The sequence below is a fragment of the Corvus kubaryi genome, unplaced genomic scaffold, assembly GCF_017639235.1.
Source record: "Corvus kubaryi isolate FWS band 111438036 unplaced genomic scaffold, C.kubaryi_AGA036_p1.0 37385, whole genome shotgun sequence".
Taxonomy (NCBI): Eukaryota; Metazoa; Chordata; class Aves; order Passeriformes; family Corvidae; genus Corvus; species Corvus kubaryi.
The window spans coordinates 4,971,677-4,986,920 of NW_024581127.1; the positions used below are offsets into that span (position 1 = coordinate 4,971,677).

The 15,244-nt window shown below is 38.2% G+C and overlaps 1 protein-coding gene across 4 annotated transcripts in view; it reads right to left on the reverse strand.

Moving 5' to 3' along the window:
* Positions 1-8,140: 8,140 nt before the first annotated feature.
* JPH1 (junctophilin 1) overlaps positions 8,141-15,244 on the reverse strand; it is a 76,738-nt gene continuing 69,634 nt past the window's right edge. Inside the window, exons 4-5 of one of the 4 annotated variants that reach the window (XM_042036080.1) lie at positions 10,686-10,781; positions 8,141-8,835 (exon numbers count right to left, since the gene is read on the reverse strand). In XM_042036080.1, the coding sequence (XP_041892014.1) occupies positions 10,701-10,781 (81 nt within the window). In that variant the 3' untranslated portion in view covers positions 8,141-8,835; positions 10,686-10,700. Of the gene's footprint in view, positions 10,585-10,685; positions 10,782-15,244 lie in introns of all 4 variants that reach the window. The other 3 variants (XM_042036082.1, XM_042036079.1, XM_042036081.1) reach the window with 3 other exon arrangements.

Below are 15,244 nucleotides of genomic sequence, written 5' to 3' on the forward strand. Positions count from 1 at the left end.
TTTCCAAATGTCAGTGGCCAGCCAGCTCCTCAGGACGTTCCCTCCCAACACAGGGACACTCGATAGGCACAGTCGGGCAGTTTTGGCTGCCAGCCTTATTCCCGAGTCACGTGCGCGAACTGTAAGGACGGAAGCACCTCTTGTTTCTGTTTCTGTCTTGCAAGTGGCAACTTTTTCTGCTCTCCTCCCAATTTATTTTACTCTGCCATCAGTATTTTTGCAGTATTTTTGCAGTATTTCAACAGGGCTTTGACAAAGGCATATCTGGAATACAGAAAATACCCCCTAGGTGCCCAGATGCAACAGCTGGTTCCTGCTGTGACATTCAAACCATTAATGGCACGCTGCAAGCACCGAGCTCTGGGGGGCTGTGGGAGCCAGGCACGTGTGCAGGTGTCCTGTAGGCACCATCATTCACCACTGCCCTCTCCAGGATACAGGGAGTGCTCCAGACCCAGTGCTAGTGGGGCAAGTGGAGGTGTCAGGAGGCCTCTGGCTGAGCCCAGGGCGCTCCACCACCTCCAGCTTTCCAGCCGTAGGTCACATCACCAGTTCTCTGCCCTAAAGCTCGCAGCTACAGCTGGCTGGCAGCTGGAATTCTGTCCGAAGAGTGAACTGAAAGAAGCCTTGTGCCCACACAGAGGGTGTCCTCAGTAGGGTGTTTGTGTGCAGCCCGTTTCGCCGGCCTTTGAGACACAGGCTTGGCCCCTGTGTACATAATACCCCTGTACACAAATGGGCTTTGAGGTTCTCTGACTCATAAATGTAACCAAAAAGCACTTTTCATTTCCATCCAAAATAAATCCAAATTATGCTTCTTCTTATGCCTGAAAATACATTTTCTTCAGTGTTTTCAATTTCTCTCATTTAGTGTGAAGAATGTGAGATGTGTGAACACAGGGTTTTGAAATGTCAGCCAATTAGCTACTAGTCATAAGGTGAATTGAAAATATTTTTCTTTCTGCTTTTTTTCTTCACAAGATGACATCTCACCTATCTGAACACTTAGCAGTCCCTATTTCTGGCAGCCAAAGCCAGTGATTGACATTTTTTATGTCAATCACTAAAGACCACTAAATTTATGCAACCAAAAAACCTACCCTAATGCTTAAAATAATTAAAAAAAAAAGAAGTTTTTAGAAGTGGCCAGAAGCACTAACGATAGACTTTACAGCTGGCTATGTGCTCCATGCATCACATATTTTTATCTATCTGGCAGCAATGGACTATAGAAGTGCTCAGTCTCCTGGGTAGAGGATGAAGTTCACATGTCCACACTGAGTCTCTGAAATGTCTCTGCTACCTTCAGGCTGCTTGACAGAGAGAAATGACCAATTACTGGCAGAAAACAGTGAAACAGCTGTTTCTTGTTGCATGAGAAGGATGGACACCAGAAAACAAGTGCATGCACATGTGTGTGTGTGCAAAAACCCCAATGAACTCCAACCCCCTACCACCTGACACCACCTCCCAGGAAAGAAGTGGGCCTTGGATGAAGCCCTAAATCCTCAGAGGTGTGCAGGTGCTCACACAGCCTTTTAAGGACCTGGCATAAACTAATTAGCACTCAGGTATATCAGAGGAGATTGAGTGAAGTCTGGCTTACTGGAAGGGGTCTGTGGCTAAAAGTTGTCCTTGATCCTGCATTTGTTCACTTACAGGGAAAAGCCCATCTCTCCCCTCAGCGTGGCCAGGAAGGAGACAGGTCAAAAGCTGTGTGGCCAGGAGGCAACACTGGTGCTTTGGAGAACTGTTGTTTGTTTGGAAGGAGGGCTTCGTTACTGATCGTGCCTTTCACTAGTTATGTTCTCACCCTGTTCCTGGTGACACTTGCACTATGGAACAGCACTCTGGATGCAATTAAACCCCAATGCAACAGATAGCTTTGTCAAGGAGGAAGGGATGGCAGCACCTGATTACCAGCACATATGGCCATTGGTGTCAATGGAGCATTATCGTTTACTCTCTGGCTGAGTCATCTCCCCTTGAGGAAGTTGCATGAAAATAACATTTAACAAGGGTGATAAAGACTGTTGAGATAAGAGAGTGAAGAATCTGTGAGCAGTATTTCTGTAGCAAGCAGATGACTGAATGTATTTCCAAATGTTACGTAATTTCTTGTGTGACTCACAACACCACAGTCTATAGAGCATATGCAACATTTGGTACAGCAGCGAATCACTGTAAATACCAACAACATTTCTGTGCTCTGAGGAGATGCTCAGGGACATAAACCTGCAAATCTGCTTTAGGGTTCTTTTCAAATGGGGAGCTAATACGATTAAGCAGTGGTTAAATTTTTTGTTTGGTTGGTTTATCACATCTTTAGGAACAATAGGAAACTCCCATCGTATGAAGTATTTTTCTTGGAGAAATTTTACATAAGTAGTTAATAAAATGTATTGGTACCATGTCTGCATAACTGACTCTTTTCAGTGGAACTCAAGCCAGCCTGCTGTAACAGCAAGCTGTTGTTTTCTGCAGGTTTTGGACACAGATGTTTCCCTGAACATTTAATTATTAAAAGGAGGCCTCCTGATAACTTCAATTATTCCCATGATTTAAAAATTGTATCAAAGTCTACTAAGTATCTTCAACTGAGAAAATGATGGACACCTGCGGTGCTGCTGAACACCTGGTGCTTCCTTGGTCTTGCTTTGTCTCCTAAGCCATCTTTGCTGTGCTTCAGTGTGCTGCTCTTGCAGGACTGCCTAGGGCTTCCCAGCCCACTTCCTGCCTGTACTCCTTCCTGCATTGCGACCCTGCATTTGTGGGTTTTGCCCATTTATTCCCTTCGCTCTTGTGTGCCCTTTTTCAACCCCCTGACACTCTTCTTCACTCTCTATGGCTCATGTTTTCTTGTTCCTCTCATCTGCCTTATCCAAACATCCTCCTGCACTACACCCTCATTTAAGTTTCTTTTACAAGTAAAGAACTCATTCTCTTGTCTCCAAGATCTTTCCCATCCCACCTAATTTTCACCTAATTAATAATTTCATAATAATTATCATAGAATCACAGAAAATAGGCCATTAAGGGACATTCAGCAATCTTGCTTGTTCAGAGTAAACATATTAAATCCTCTCATTCCTGTGGTAATCTAATTCAAAGATATTATTCTTACAATTAGAGAATTTTTCTTTATGCCCAACCTGGATCTCAATTTTCATGCAATTTAAGTCCATCTGTTTTTTTCTTAATCCCCGTGGGCTTGGAACGCAGCTTTCTAGAGCAGCTGTTTGAGTACTGAGGATGGTTACTTCTCAGTCTTCTACCCCATTCATATTCCTATCTAACAAATGCCACTTTCTTCTGTACAATATTGTCTATTTCCTTAATATTTTTTCCCTATAAACAATCTCTTCCCCTCCCTTTTAACACATATAGGTTCCTTACGGCTTCTGCTTTCCCCTTCCTCCCTTTTCCCCATGCTTTCCTCTTTCTTCTGTTTTAGATTCCAACATGTCTGTACCTCCTTGTTCCTAAAGACTCATTTCCAATCCTTCTGACAATGCCTGTTCTGCTGAGTATCTCTGGTGCATGTGGAGGCCTGTTGCAGCCTATGCCAGGAATGTGTTGTCTTGGTATGGCAGGAATGCATGGAAGCCATCCACTGTGATGTAAATGTCTTTCAATTACCTTCTCTTTGCAGAATGTCTTTTTTAGTCCTAGCCCCTGCGAAAGCTGCTGGTGCTCTTCTGTTTTCACTGTTTCCATGGTAGCCGATCCCATCCCTTAGTGACTTTCTTATCAGTGGCCTAAACAAAATCTAGAACTGAGCTGTCGTAATGAAATGGAAGGCAGTTTACAGTATTTTTGAAGACTTGGTGGTATTACATGATAAAAGTACTTTGCAGCTAAAATTGAGTAAGTAATTAAGCACCATTACCTTGAATGATGATAGTTTCTGAGGTATTCTGTGGAACATGTCCCGAATATAGTAAAATTGCAATGTTAAATAAAGTTAATGACACTGTTCCAGAAGTACAGAATGTAACAGTTTAATTAACCCAGAGTTACAGCAGCCTGGTTTTAAGTAACTCCCTCTCCCCCCAGCCTCTTCCTTAACAGCACTCCTGGTTCAAGTATTTCACTTGTATGCCTTTGGAATCAGATCCAGATTTGGATTCTGACTGAAATCCCGAAATCAGAGCCCGTAGCTCCAATGACTGATTCAAAACCCAAATCTAAATGCTTCCAACCTTTGGCATATTTATAGGCCAGATTTAACATTTACATACACCAGTTTTCAGTGTAGTATCTGATTTCCCCCCTCCCCTCCCACATGTCTGAATAATAACCATTGGGTGTTCAGAAGTTAGAAAATTTTTACATTTAGATCATTAAGTATAGATGAAGAAATGTAAATATAGGCAGCCATTCTCAAAACTCTTGGTCAAGATCTGTCTTTTGTGGTCTAATACAGTCTCTGTCAAGCTGCTATTCAGTGAACCAGTCTGTAAAGTTGAGAAAGACACGTCTCTCTCTCAAATTCAGGTACTGTCATGGATTAACATACCTATTGTTGTGAAAGACAACACCTGAAATTCTACTCTTTGACTATATTCTGTATTTTCTTCCAGGCTGGAAAAAACAGCATAAAAAAAGAGCAGAGTTCAAACTCCATGGCTTAAAGCCTATGATTCACCTCTCGATCATTTATTGCTCTTTACTTAACTAGTATTGAAGGCACTCATGAACATAAAATCTAGTCCTTGTCTAAATGTATGTGCCCCAGCTTCCACAGAGCTGCCTGATAAATCAGTACAAGACATGGAGGAAGACATACGAAAGCTCAGGCAGGACAGCAGCCCCAAACTTCCAACACAGGATGTATTTTATTCAGTCCAACAATCGGCATGTATCTGTATCAGGTCGAGAAATTATCATACTGCACTGTCCCAATAAATCACAACCTTCAACAAGACTCCTTGCTCTTCTGATTTGAGAATCAGCTTCAGCTGCACGGCCAGTCTTTTTCACAGTCTTAATGTGGGCATTTGTAGAGCAGTTCCTAACCCAGTTGATACCAGATTTTGTTCTCAGTAATGTCACCACTACCTTGGTTTCTATGAATTCCAAAGAACCATCAGAAATCTCTGTGTATGGCATCACTTTCAGTATTTTTCTTTTCAGTTCCCACACACTGTATTTAAATCACTGTCCTGACACTGGAGACAATGACAGTAGATTTGAAATTATAATACAGTTGCATAAACCAGCATCGACAGTGCAAAGAGAATGGACCCAATGAAAACTGTGATATGACACGTGCAATTTGCTGTGGGGCAAACTGCAGCAGAGATGGGCTCCACAGCCACACAGAGCTAAATACACTGAACAAGCGCCCCACAGAAAACACAACTTCCTGGAGTGAGTGGCTGAAGTCTCAGGGAAATGTCCAGATTCAGGGCAAAACTGATTATGTTGAATTTGTCAAAACTGGGAGGTGGGTGGGCAGTGAAGGACAGAAGATAATTAGAAAACCAGAAGCACAGCAGAAGTACCACCAAACCCATTTTCACTGGTGGTAAGGGAAATCCTGTTTTTTTCATTAATGAGAAGAATTCAAAACCTACTTGAAGAAATGACATAAAATATACTGCCAGTTTGCACCTAAAATCTCCTAGATAACCAGTCCTAATGGATTGTGAAAAGCATTAGCAGAAGCAAGCACATACTGACATGATGAAATTTAGATTACTGGGTTAAAAAAAGCTGTCTGTTCCCTGTTCTCCCCCCCACCCCCTCTTTGTAGCAAATAAAAGGAAGAAACATGAGAGATTGTTATCAAATTCTGCTACCAGCTTTATTTTTGTTATTGGCTTTAGGGGGGTGAAGGATTTGTTCTGCTGTTAGTCATGGTCACAACATAAACTTTTCAGATAGATGAAGTGGCTTTTTTCCTTCTAGTTTATAGCCATTGACATTTTTTCTGAAAGATGTTGAGTATGGAAATTATATTTATCTCCTACAATGGTAGGAGGTGTAACGTCTCTTAGTTTGTAGTTTCTGTGTCCAGTAGAAAAAAAGCAGAGACAGATACTGTAGATGGCTCAGCTACAGCACGTTGGCATGCACAGCTTCTTGCTCAGATTTAGCCTAACTTCTATTTTCTGCTGTTTCTGTGAATATTAAATGAGAGAATGAGAAGACTACTTCATTTGAAACTTATTTAATCTCCTTTCTCTTAATTTGCTTTGTTTACTGAATTACATTTCCATATGAGAATGGCCTGTAGAACCGTCTCCCCTGACTAAATGGTTCAAATGAGCTATGAGTAAAACCATTTAGATACAATTCACAACCATGTTTTATTAATTACAACTAAGGATGTTAGTGAGGCTCAGTATGTGCTGAGTTCTCCAGGCTTTTATCCTTGCATCTATGTTATTGTCAGAATCTTTTCATACTGTGTATTTTAACAGAGCACTTAATAAATATGTAATCACAGAATGCCATTAAAAGTTATGTAAATAACTATTTCAAGGTTTTTAATTTAACTCTCATAAAGAGGTTCTTCTTTTAAAGTCAGCACTAGGCTGTATTAATGATTTTTTTAACATATGTCTGTATCTGAAGGGCAAGCTGTAGTCATATGTCACAGAATTTCTACTTTCAAAGTGAACCCCTCCTTTTGGGAAGCAAATGCCAACAACTCCTCACTCTTCATGTTCCTTATTGCTTTTCTGATGGAAAAGCCAACTAAGATATATACTTAGATATATATATACTAGGTAAAGCAAGGCCTTAAAAGCTATGACAGATGATTCTTTTTTTCTTCAGCCGATGGCACCTCACCCTTGTTCACTTGCTGTCTTTCTGTGTACACTGTACATACAGTTTAACCGGATAAATGGAGCTGTCCAAGAAACCAAGCCTCACATGAGTGTGGTGAGAGAGCTCACTGTTTACCTGTGGGCAAACACACAGCTGTGCCAGGAGAAACTACTTTGCCTGAGAAGCTTTCCTTGCTGGAACTGGGGTAAAATTTTTCGTGCTGGAGCAAATCTCGAAGCATTAAGTTGCACTGTGTGTGCATGGGGTTCTGTTCCTTTAGGCACAGCAGAGGCACGGCCACGTAACACCATTTCTAATATAAACCACTGGTAAAAACATCTTGGATGGGAAATGACTTGAAAATTATGGGAACTTTTTTCTTCTATTTCCATGCAAATCTTCTGCTTGCTGCTGATCAGATTTTTACATGCCTGAGTACGTTATCACATTCATATGCCTTAAGAAATACTTCATGCACACTTTACACTCCTTACTGAACGTATAGACTGTGGATCACAAATGTCAGAGAAGACTTATCTCACTAAAGTTGACTTTAAAATTTTCTGGCATTAAAGTTTTTTCTGTTTATTTTTCTTGAAAATGCATTTTTCTCTCCTTAAAGACTCAAAGATTTTCTTTAGGAAGAAGGTATTGTGCAGAAAATAAAAATTCCTGAAGTTAAGCTTCATGCTGGTAGAATTATTTTAAAGAACAAGACAGTAATGACTGCTTCCTAAAAATATATTTCCATTAAATAGGAACTACTAATAAAAATTGCTCTACTTTTCAACTAAACATTAGGATTTCAGTACAGCTGGCTACAAGTATGAACTGGAATCATGGAAAACAGTATTTTCAGCTGATTGAGTAGTTAAGCAAATGTAGTGGCTTTAAGACAGTTGTAATGGCAAATTTTCTCTGTGTAAATACTGGCTCACAAATGTAATGTTAGTTTTGAACCTATGAAGACCCTGAGGAGCAGTGAAGCCTAAAAAAATTAATTCCCTTACAAGAAGAGCTGTTAAGTGACCAGTCACTCACCAATTAAAACAAAATTGATCAGACCATCTTGCAGTGGGAATACAATTTGAGATATTAAATTGATAAAGTTACAAAATCCTGTATTGGAAGATAAAAGAAGACACAAAAGGAAGCTTGAATTTTTTTTAAAATTATTTATTTTTAATTGTTTCCCAGAATCACTTTTGTTGAAAACAGTAACTCACAATTATTTCAAAGGGACTAGAATTTCACCCATTTTCCTGCTTCACACCTTTTTATTTGATTAGCTGTTAGAAAAGTTGCTTCCAGAGAGTGAACAAAGTAATTCATAAACAGGAAAAAGTAGTCTGAAACTCTATTAATAACCAACTTATTTTTATTAGAGCAAATACAGTTGTGAAAACTGTACATTGTACATTTTGGGTCAAGAATTATAAATAGAGAAACTCATAGATAAAGAGTTCATTCTTTGACAGCAAGAAACTTTAAATAGACAAAATGACATTTTTAAGTACATTGGCAGGCTTCATTGTGCTGTCCAAAATGTAGTGTACAGTATAACAACCAATTATAAATAGCCTTTCATGTAAAATACAGCTGTGCACATTTTAGAAAAATACCAACAATTTGTTTGAGCTTTGTTTTTAAAAAAGCTTATAAATCATACATATTTATAAATGGTACTAACATGCTTACTTAAATTTATAAACATTTTTCATAAGCTTTGTTACCCATTATTTCCAGAGCATAAAGTATTTTAAATAAACATTTAATAGGAATTAAATATGTCAGTTACAAAATTACCTCTCCATGTACGGAGACAGGGGGTGACTGAACGGTGGGATGGAACATTTCATCCATTAATTCAAGGCTTACACAGTAACTTTTAAAATTTTGTTCTTAATTAAAAATCACTTTCCTAAATTTAAAACACAATTTAAACTTTGTAATTTTTTTTTTTTTAAATAAATATACAAGTTTTATTTTCATTTGCTCTCTTTCTGCTTTCTTCTTTATCCACACTGGTCAATACACAGGATTCTCAACATATTTCTGTAAAAAACACCACGGTGTTACTTGCCCTGCTCGGAGCTGCTTCGCTGCACAATATTTAGTCCATACCTACGGTGCTTTACTATGCTGCATCAAAAAATAGCTAATATATTTTGTAAGAATGTTGCCCATTAAACCATGCAAAAACTTAGAAAGTTTACAAACAGGTTCAAAAACTATACTGTATGAAAAGTTTTCTAACAGAGATAAAATAAACCGTAATACAAGCCCTTTGCTTTTCGCAGCTTTAAATTAAAATGTTTGCTTGCCAAATGATCACACCACATACCTTCAATAAATAAGCATGCATTTGATTAATATAGGGTACAATAATTACAGTATAATGGCACAAAAAAAGAAACGTGATCACATCGTTTGAACGAAGGGCTATGAAACTACTTAAGACAAACTTTCCAAATGAAAAATTTTGAGGCTTTTTTAATGCTGAGGTAAAATTATAAATGGACTTTAAAGACACTGAAGGCATCAAGTTGATAAACAATCACTTAACATTTTAAAATGCTCTACCTGAATGTATTCAACAGAAATCTAGCATTTTAAAATTATGATTTATGAGCATTAGCTAGCTTAACTGTCCTTGGCATTAATGTGCACCCAGACAAGACTTTATTTTAACTGCTGTCAAAATACCTCAGTGTTGAAACATACTAATTCAAATCACCAATCACCACAGCACCAGAATTAAGAAAAAAATAAAAAAAAGTCAACATGCAAACCCTGTATCTCACCTTTCTTGGCTTATTTTGATATTCTATCTCCTGTTTAGAATGTGCTTATACCAATGTAAGATTCTTATTTTTTTATTATGAAAAATTTTCCTTGGTATTGGCGTAAGTATTTGAGCATTTTAAGGAAGATACCAGTACCTTTAAGTTTTGCAGTAATGGTGTATCATTTACTGAACCTTAATGCAAAATGACTCTTCAGGTTTAAGAAAATGAATTTAAGAATTTTAACCTTGGACTAGGAAAATATATTTGATTTTCTGCTTCTGCTGCTAGGCAGAACTGGTAGCTTTCTCCAGCTTGGACTAAACACTACTTATGGCTATACATCAAATTTCACAAACAACAAATGAACAGAATCATGCACAGGCAAATGAAATTCGATCTCCCAGAACACTGCAGGAGATGTTAAAAGCAGCAGGTAATGGAATAAGACTGGTGACTGATGTTGCTAACTATTTCTTCTAATGAGATAGGAGTGAACGCTGGAATCACTTCCACAGCAACAGAATCCTCTGACCACATTCCTCTGGCAGTCGTTTTCCCATCTCCCCACTAAAAACATCAGACGGTAAAATAGTAAGGCAGCTGTTAACTTCCATCAACAAAAAGTGCAGCTCCGTACATTTCCAGTTTAGTCACACTCTGCTGGAACAGATGGAGAAGCCAACGCACTTCACTGGCAGGGCTGCTTCAGCAGATTATTTTGTTTGTTTTCCAACATGGCTGCTTGCTTCAGCTTTCAGAGGACCCCAAAGCCACGAGCCACCAGCAGAGAAACTGATCTGGGCCCCTGGCTGAATTTTCCAAGTTTCATCTCTCTTGCGTCCCATCCTAATTCCAAGCCTCCTTCCCTGTGTCTGAGTATGACAGGTGCCATTTAAAAGGCTGATGACACAACTGCAGAGAACTGTGGGCTAACACCACTAGTTGTCATGACTTCACTGAAGGGTCAAAACAGTTACAATATTAAATAACTATGTTGAATCACATTCAGGCATAGCTAAAGTGGGGAACATTAAAAGTATGTGAAGAAATTAAATCTTTATCATTTAAGGTGGGATGGATATGGTGAATTTAATACGAAAACAAGACCTTTCTTACCTTTCCTAATTCCAATCAAGTTAGAAAATGGACAAAAAGAATGGCTAAACCAATATTCAACAGCATTACCAGGGCGATCATGACTGAGTTAGGGCCCTGAAAATAAAATAGGGATAACAGAATTAATGCAACCTCCAACATATGCACAGCAACGAACAAGACCCAACTTCACAATTTCTATAGGTTTTGACCTTGTGCTGAAGGAAACAGACCCTGCTGCTGAAACACAGCCACTATCCTTGATATTCAGGTGAGATAAGTAACATCTGTGTGAAAATGAGCTGGATGAATACAGGAGAGAGTATATTATTCACTGTTCTTAATCACACTGAGATAAAGCCACCTGACAAATATGACTGCATAAACAAATGAAAACAAACCCATCAACACAAAAACAATGTCAGCCTAAAATAAAGCAAAACAAAGAATGTGAACTACTTTAGGGAAGCCAGAGTGCTGCTCTACATTCTTACAGTGGGTTCCTTCTCCAGTTCCAGCCCATTTCAAAACAAACATAACAAAGATGCTTAAGAATACACTTTTTTGATAACCCAAGTGGAAAAGAAAATTTACTTACCATTGCACTAACAAACCTGCTTCCATTACAGATTAAAATCCATTTTACAGCTGCAAAATTAAACTTGTTTTGATTTACTTGACACTTATCTTACAGACCTCTGTACTGAAGAAATGAAAAGTCAAAAAACTCCTTCCATTCCCAGCTAGAGCTAAAATTGGTCAGAAAATTTACATCATTACAAATTTAGTCTTTCTGTAAAGCCAGAGAAGAGTTTTTAATTCTTTTTAGCAATTTTGGATATTTTTTTTTTTTAAATGGATACTTTCTAATTATCAACTTGAAAAAATGTCCCAACAGATGAAAATTCTCAGTTCTGTTCTGCTCTTAATATACTTGATTTATTACAACATAATTTTACAAAGATTTGTATACTCTTTTATTTCAGGGTAGCACTGTAAGCAGAAACAGAGAAACTTTTCATTCAGACAATACTTTCCTAAATCAAAGATCACGAAACCCACCAGAAAATGTGTGCAGAAAACTATCTTCTGAGCTACACAAGAATCACTGGTTTGCATAAGACGGTATGTATTTCATCAGAAATGATATATTGTTTTCCACATGAGGCATGCCTTGCAGAAGTTCATTATGCTTCATGACAACATAATGCTAACATTAGCTATAATTTCTGGAATGCAAAGGTGTAAGAACTTGCTATTAGTAATTTGCTGCAACAGTGTAACTGGGAAGCCATGGAATAGTACTTGTGTCATTATTATATCACATGCTTTCCTGAAACAGTCTCGTTAAACACCTTCTACCAGAACACACCTTTACACAGTAGATCAGACGGCAAGCCAGAACAAAACACATTATGTCACGTACTGCTTAAATCCCTGGTGAGTCTAAATCCCATCAGTGCCTCTATCCATAGCAGCCATCAAGCTCACTTAGCACCAACTCAGAGGTGTCTGTTCACATGCTGAGAACTAGGTGTTCAAGTTCAAACAATGATTGAGATTATCAGAATGCCAATTAAATGCTGCCACAGGGGTAATGGTATTGGCAGTAGCACCCACATTTTGCTTAATGGCAGAATGTCTAAAATATTCACTAGGAAATTGAAGACCAGGTTTAATGGCACCTTGGTCAAAGTGATTTTGAATAATAAGCTCCCACTTACCAGCGGTACATTTCAACCATCAGGTCACAGAACAGAAGTGGAACCATATTGCTTCCTCCTTAGTGGAAGTGACTCACCATGTGCCAAAGCATACCAGACACTCGGGGGCAGAGAACAGGCATAAAAGGAAAGCACAGCTCCAGATATGGTTACCACAGCATTGTGAGCAGCCTTGCTCTCTACAGGAAGTGTGATTTGATTACACTATTAATTTCCACTAAGATGTGGGTTTCTTTCTGGTGTTAGGCACTGGAACAGGCCGCCCAGAGAAGCTGTGGATGCCCCATTGCTGGAAGTGTTGGATGGGGTTTTGAGCAACTCGGGTCTAGTGGAAGATGTCTCTGCCCATGGCATGGGGATTGGAACTAGATGGTCTTTAAATGTGCCTTCAACTCCAAACATTCTATGGTTCCATAATCCTATGATTCTAATAGGGACTGCCCATGTGATTCAAATCAGGGTAATGGTTCCTTTATAGGCTGAAATCCCACCTGAAGATTTTGCAGTTATACTGCCCCAGGAATTGCAAGGAACTGTAAAAATCATTGCCAAGTACCATTAAAATTCTTTGGGATTTGGCCATCTAGTACTTTGCATATCTGAAAATAACATGTATGAAAATCACATTCATTTTTTCAACTAAAAAAAATGGAACCTATGGTGTCTTCACAGGAGCCAAGAACTTGTTCATTACCTGAAATACATCATGGAACAGCATCCTGGTAGCTGCAAGACAGATTTTTGCTGATTGCAGCTCTAACGGCAGCTTGGTATCATTAGTGCACAGTCTCATGGAATTAAGCTTGTTGGAGGGGAAGGGGACCTCTCTTTTGATGCATCTGTCAGTCAGGTTAGGTATAACAATCTCACCACAGCAACATTAGATAAACTAGGCTGAAAACCCCAGGGCTACGCTCTGAATCAAGTCTCATTTACAAAGACAGAAGCAAGTGACACCTTAAGAACTGGGCTGTTGATTTTACATCAAGATCATAGAAAAATATGTTATTTCTTTATGATAATGAGTCTGTGCTTTATAAAAAGAAGTAAAGCTCATATTCTTCGATCTGCTATTTGTATTGTGTTTCACATTCTGACAACTACACCTTTCAGCCCAAAGCAGGATTTCCTGATAAACTAAAAAATGATCAAACAACATTTATGAACACACTGTTATTATGCAATGAACTACTGCCTGTTTTGTAGACACCTACTAAATGAGCATTTAATGCTTTAAGGCAAATACCACAAGTAAGACTTTAGTGTCCTGCAAGGGCTTAAAATAGCAAAAGCCAAAATTAGTTTGAACAGTCCAAGAGTGATTAGAACAGGTGCACTAAAGAAGCTGTAGTAGAAAACCTTCAGTCCTGCTTAAATTTACCCTTTCAGCTTCTCGTAAGTTAGAAATTCATATAGTTGAAAATACAACCATATGATTAGCTTCCATTTGGGGAAGAAAGAAAGTTATTTTCCTAAAATGTAGTGCCAGGAAGTAAAAAGACTAGGCTTGTAATTCCATTGCATTAGGAATGTCCATTAAATTTAGCATAAAGTTCTTGCTCAGAGGTTTTATTTAGGAACAGGCAAATACTGTTCTATTTTTCTAACATCATGGTATTTACAGCCCTTACTAAATGAATGTTAAGTGAACAAAAAGATGAGAATTGAACAAAAATATGGGAGTAGAATCCCTGGGTAACATTCAGGTAAAAGCCAGGCTAAACACTGTGTGTTTAAAAATCTTTACCTGCCAAATGAAAAAAGTTACAGTTTAGTAAAACACTTGTGCCTGAGCTTGTACTTGTTCTAGGGCAGCACATGGACACATATTAAGCAAAAAAAAAAGGGTATTCATAAATGTACACTACAATAGTGTTTTGTGAAATTCAATCCTATTTTTCACTCAAATCCAAGAGAACCTCCCATCAGCTCATACTCAAGATGGGACAGCAGCCTGCAAGCTGAGACTGGGGCTAGAGGCTGCTAACGACCAGTTAGAAACAACAGTACTGGTTTGTGGTCAAGTGTCTCTGAACACTTCACATTGTGGGAAATGTAAGGTAATGTAAAGGAGCGTGATTCTTGGTGAAAGAGGGGTGATTTATCTCTCATAAATGACAGGTAATGCCTGCAAACAGCTATTTTTGAGCAGCTGATGAACTCACAATTTGTCATTGTGCTTTACATATGATTTAACCTTGATAAAACTGTGACTCTTTCTTATGAGTTCTGGAATGATTTCAAACTTTGTTTTTTTGAACAACAGGGAGTAAGTATGCAGAGAAACACACTTATATGTGTGGCATAAGAACTATGTGCTGATATTTTTCAAGTATAATGCCAGAAATGGGGATATCTAGAGAATCGAGACTGTTTCTATATCTTTTTGCACTCAAAAGACATTCTTAAGGATGTAACACATTCACAGAAAGTACAAAATATGAATTTGATTACTAAAACAACTACTACAAGCTTTGCAAATAAAGCTGTTTAAAGTTCTTAATCCAAATTAAAGTTGATGTTTCATTCAGGTATGAGAAATGGCTTTGATTTAGACACATGGAAGGAAGAATTAAAAATCTTCCCTTTAGGATCTGTGTTCTTAATGCCTTATCACTGAAAACCTGGAAAAAGTACAGCACAACTTTATACAGCACTGTTAGATAATCTAATGAAAAGTGCTCAATAAATGTTAATAGATTCATTTTTTGCATTCCAAAACCATGTTTTATCATTCTCTTTTCATGAGAGTTCTTTTCTCTTTATATTCCTTAACAAATATATTTTAGAACTTTTATGGAGGATCTAAGGCAGACTTACTTTCAAGGCATAACAAAATCATTTGTCAGAATGACT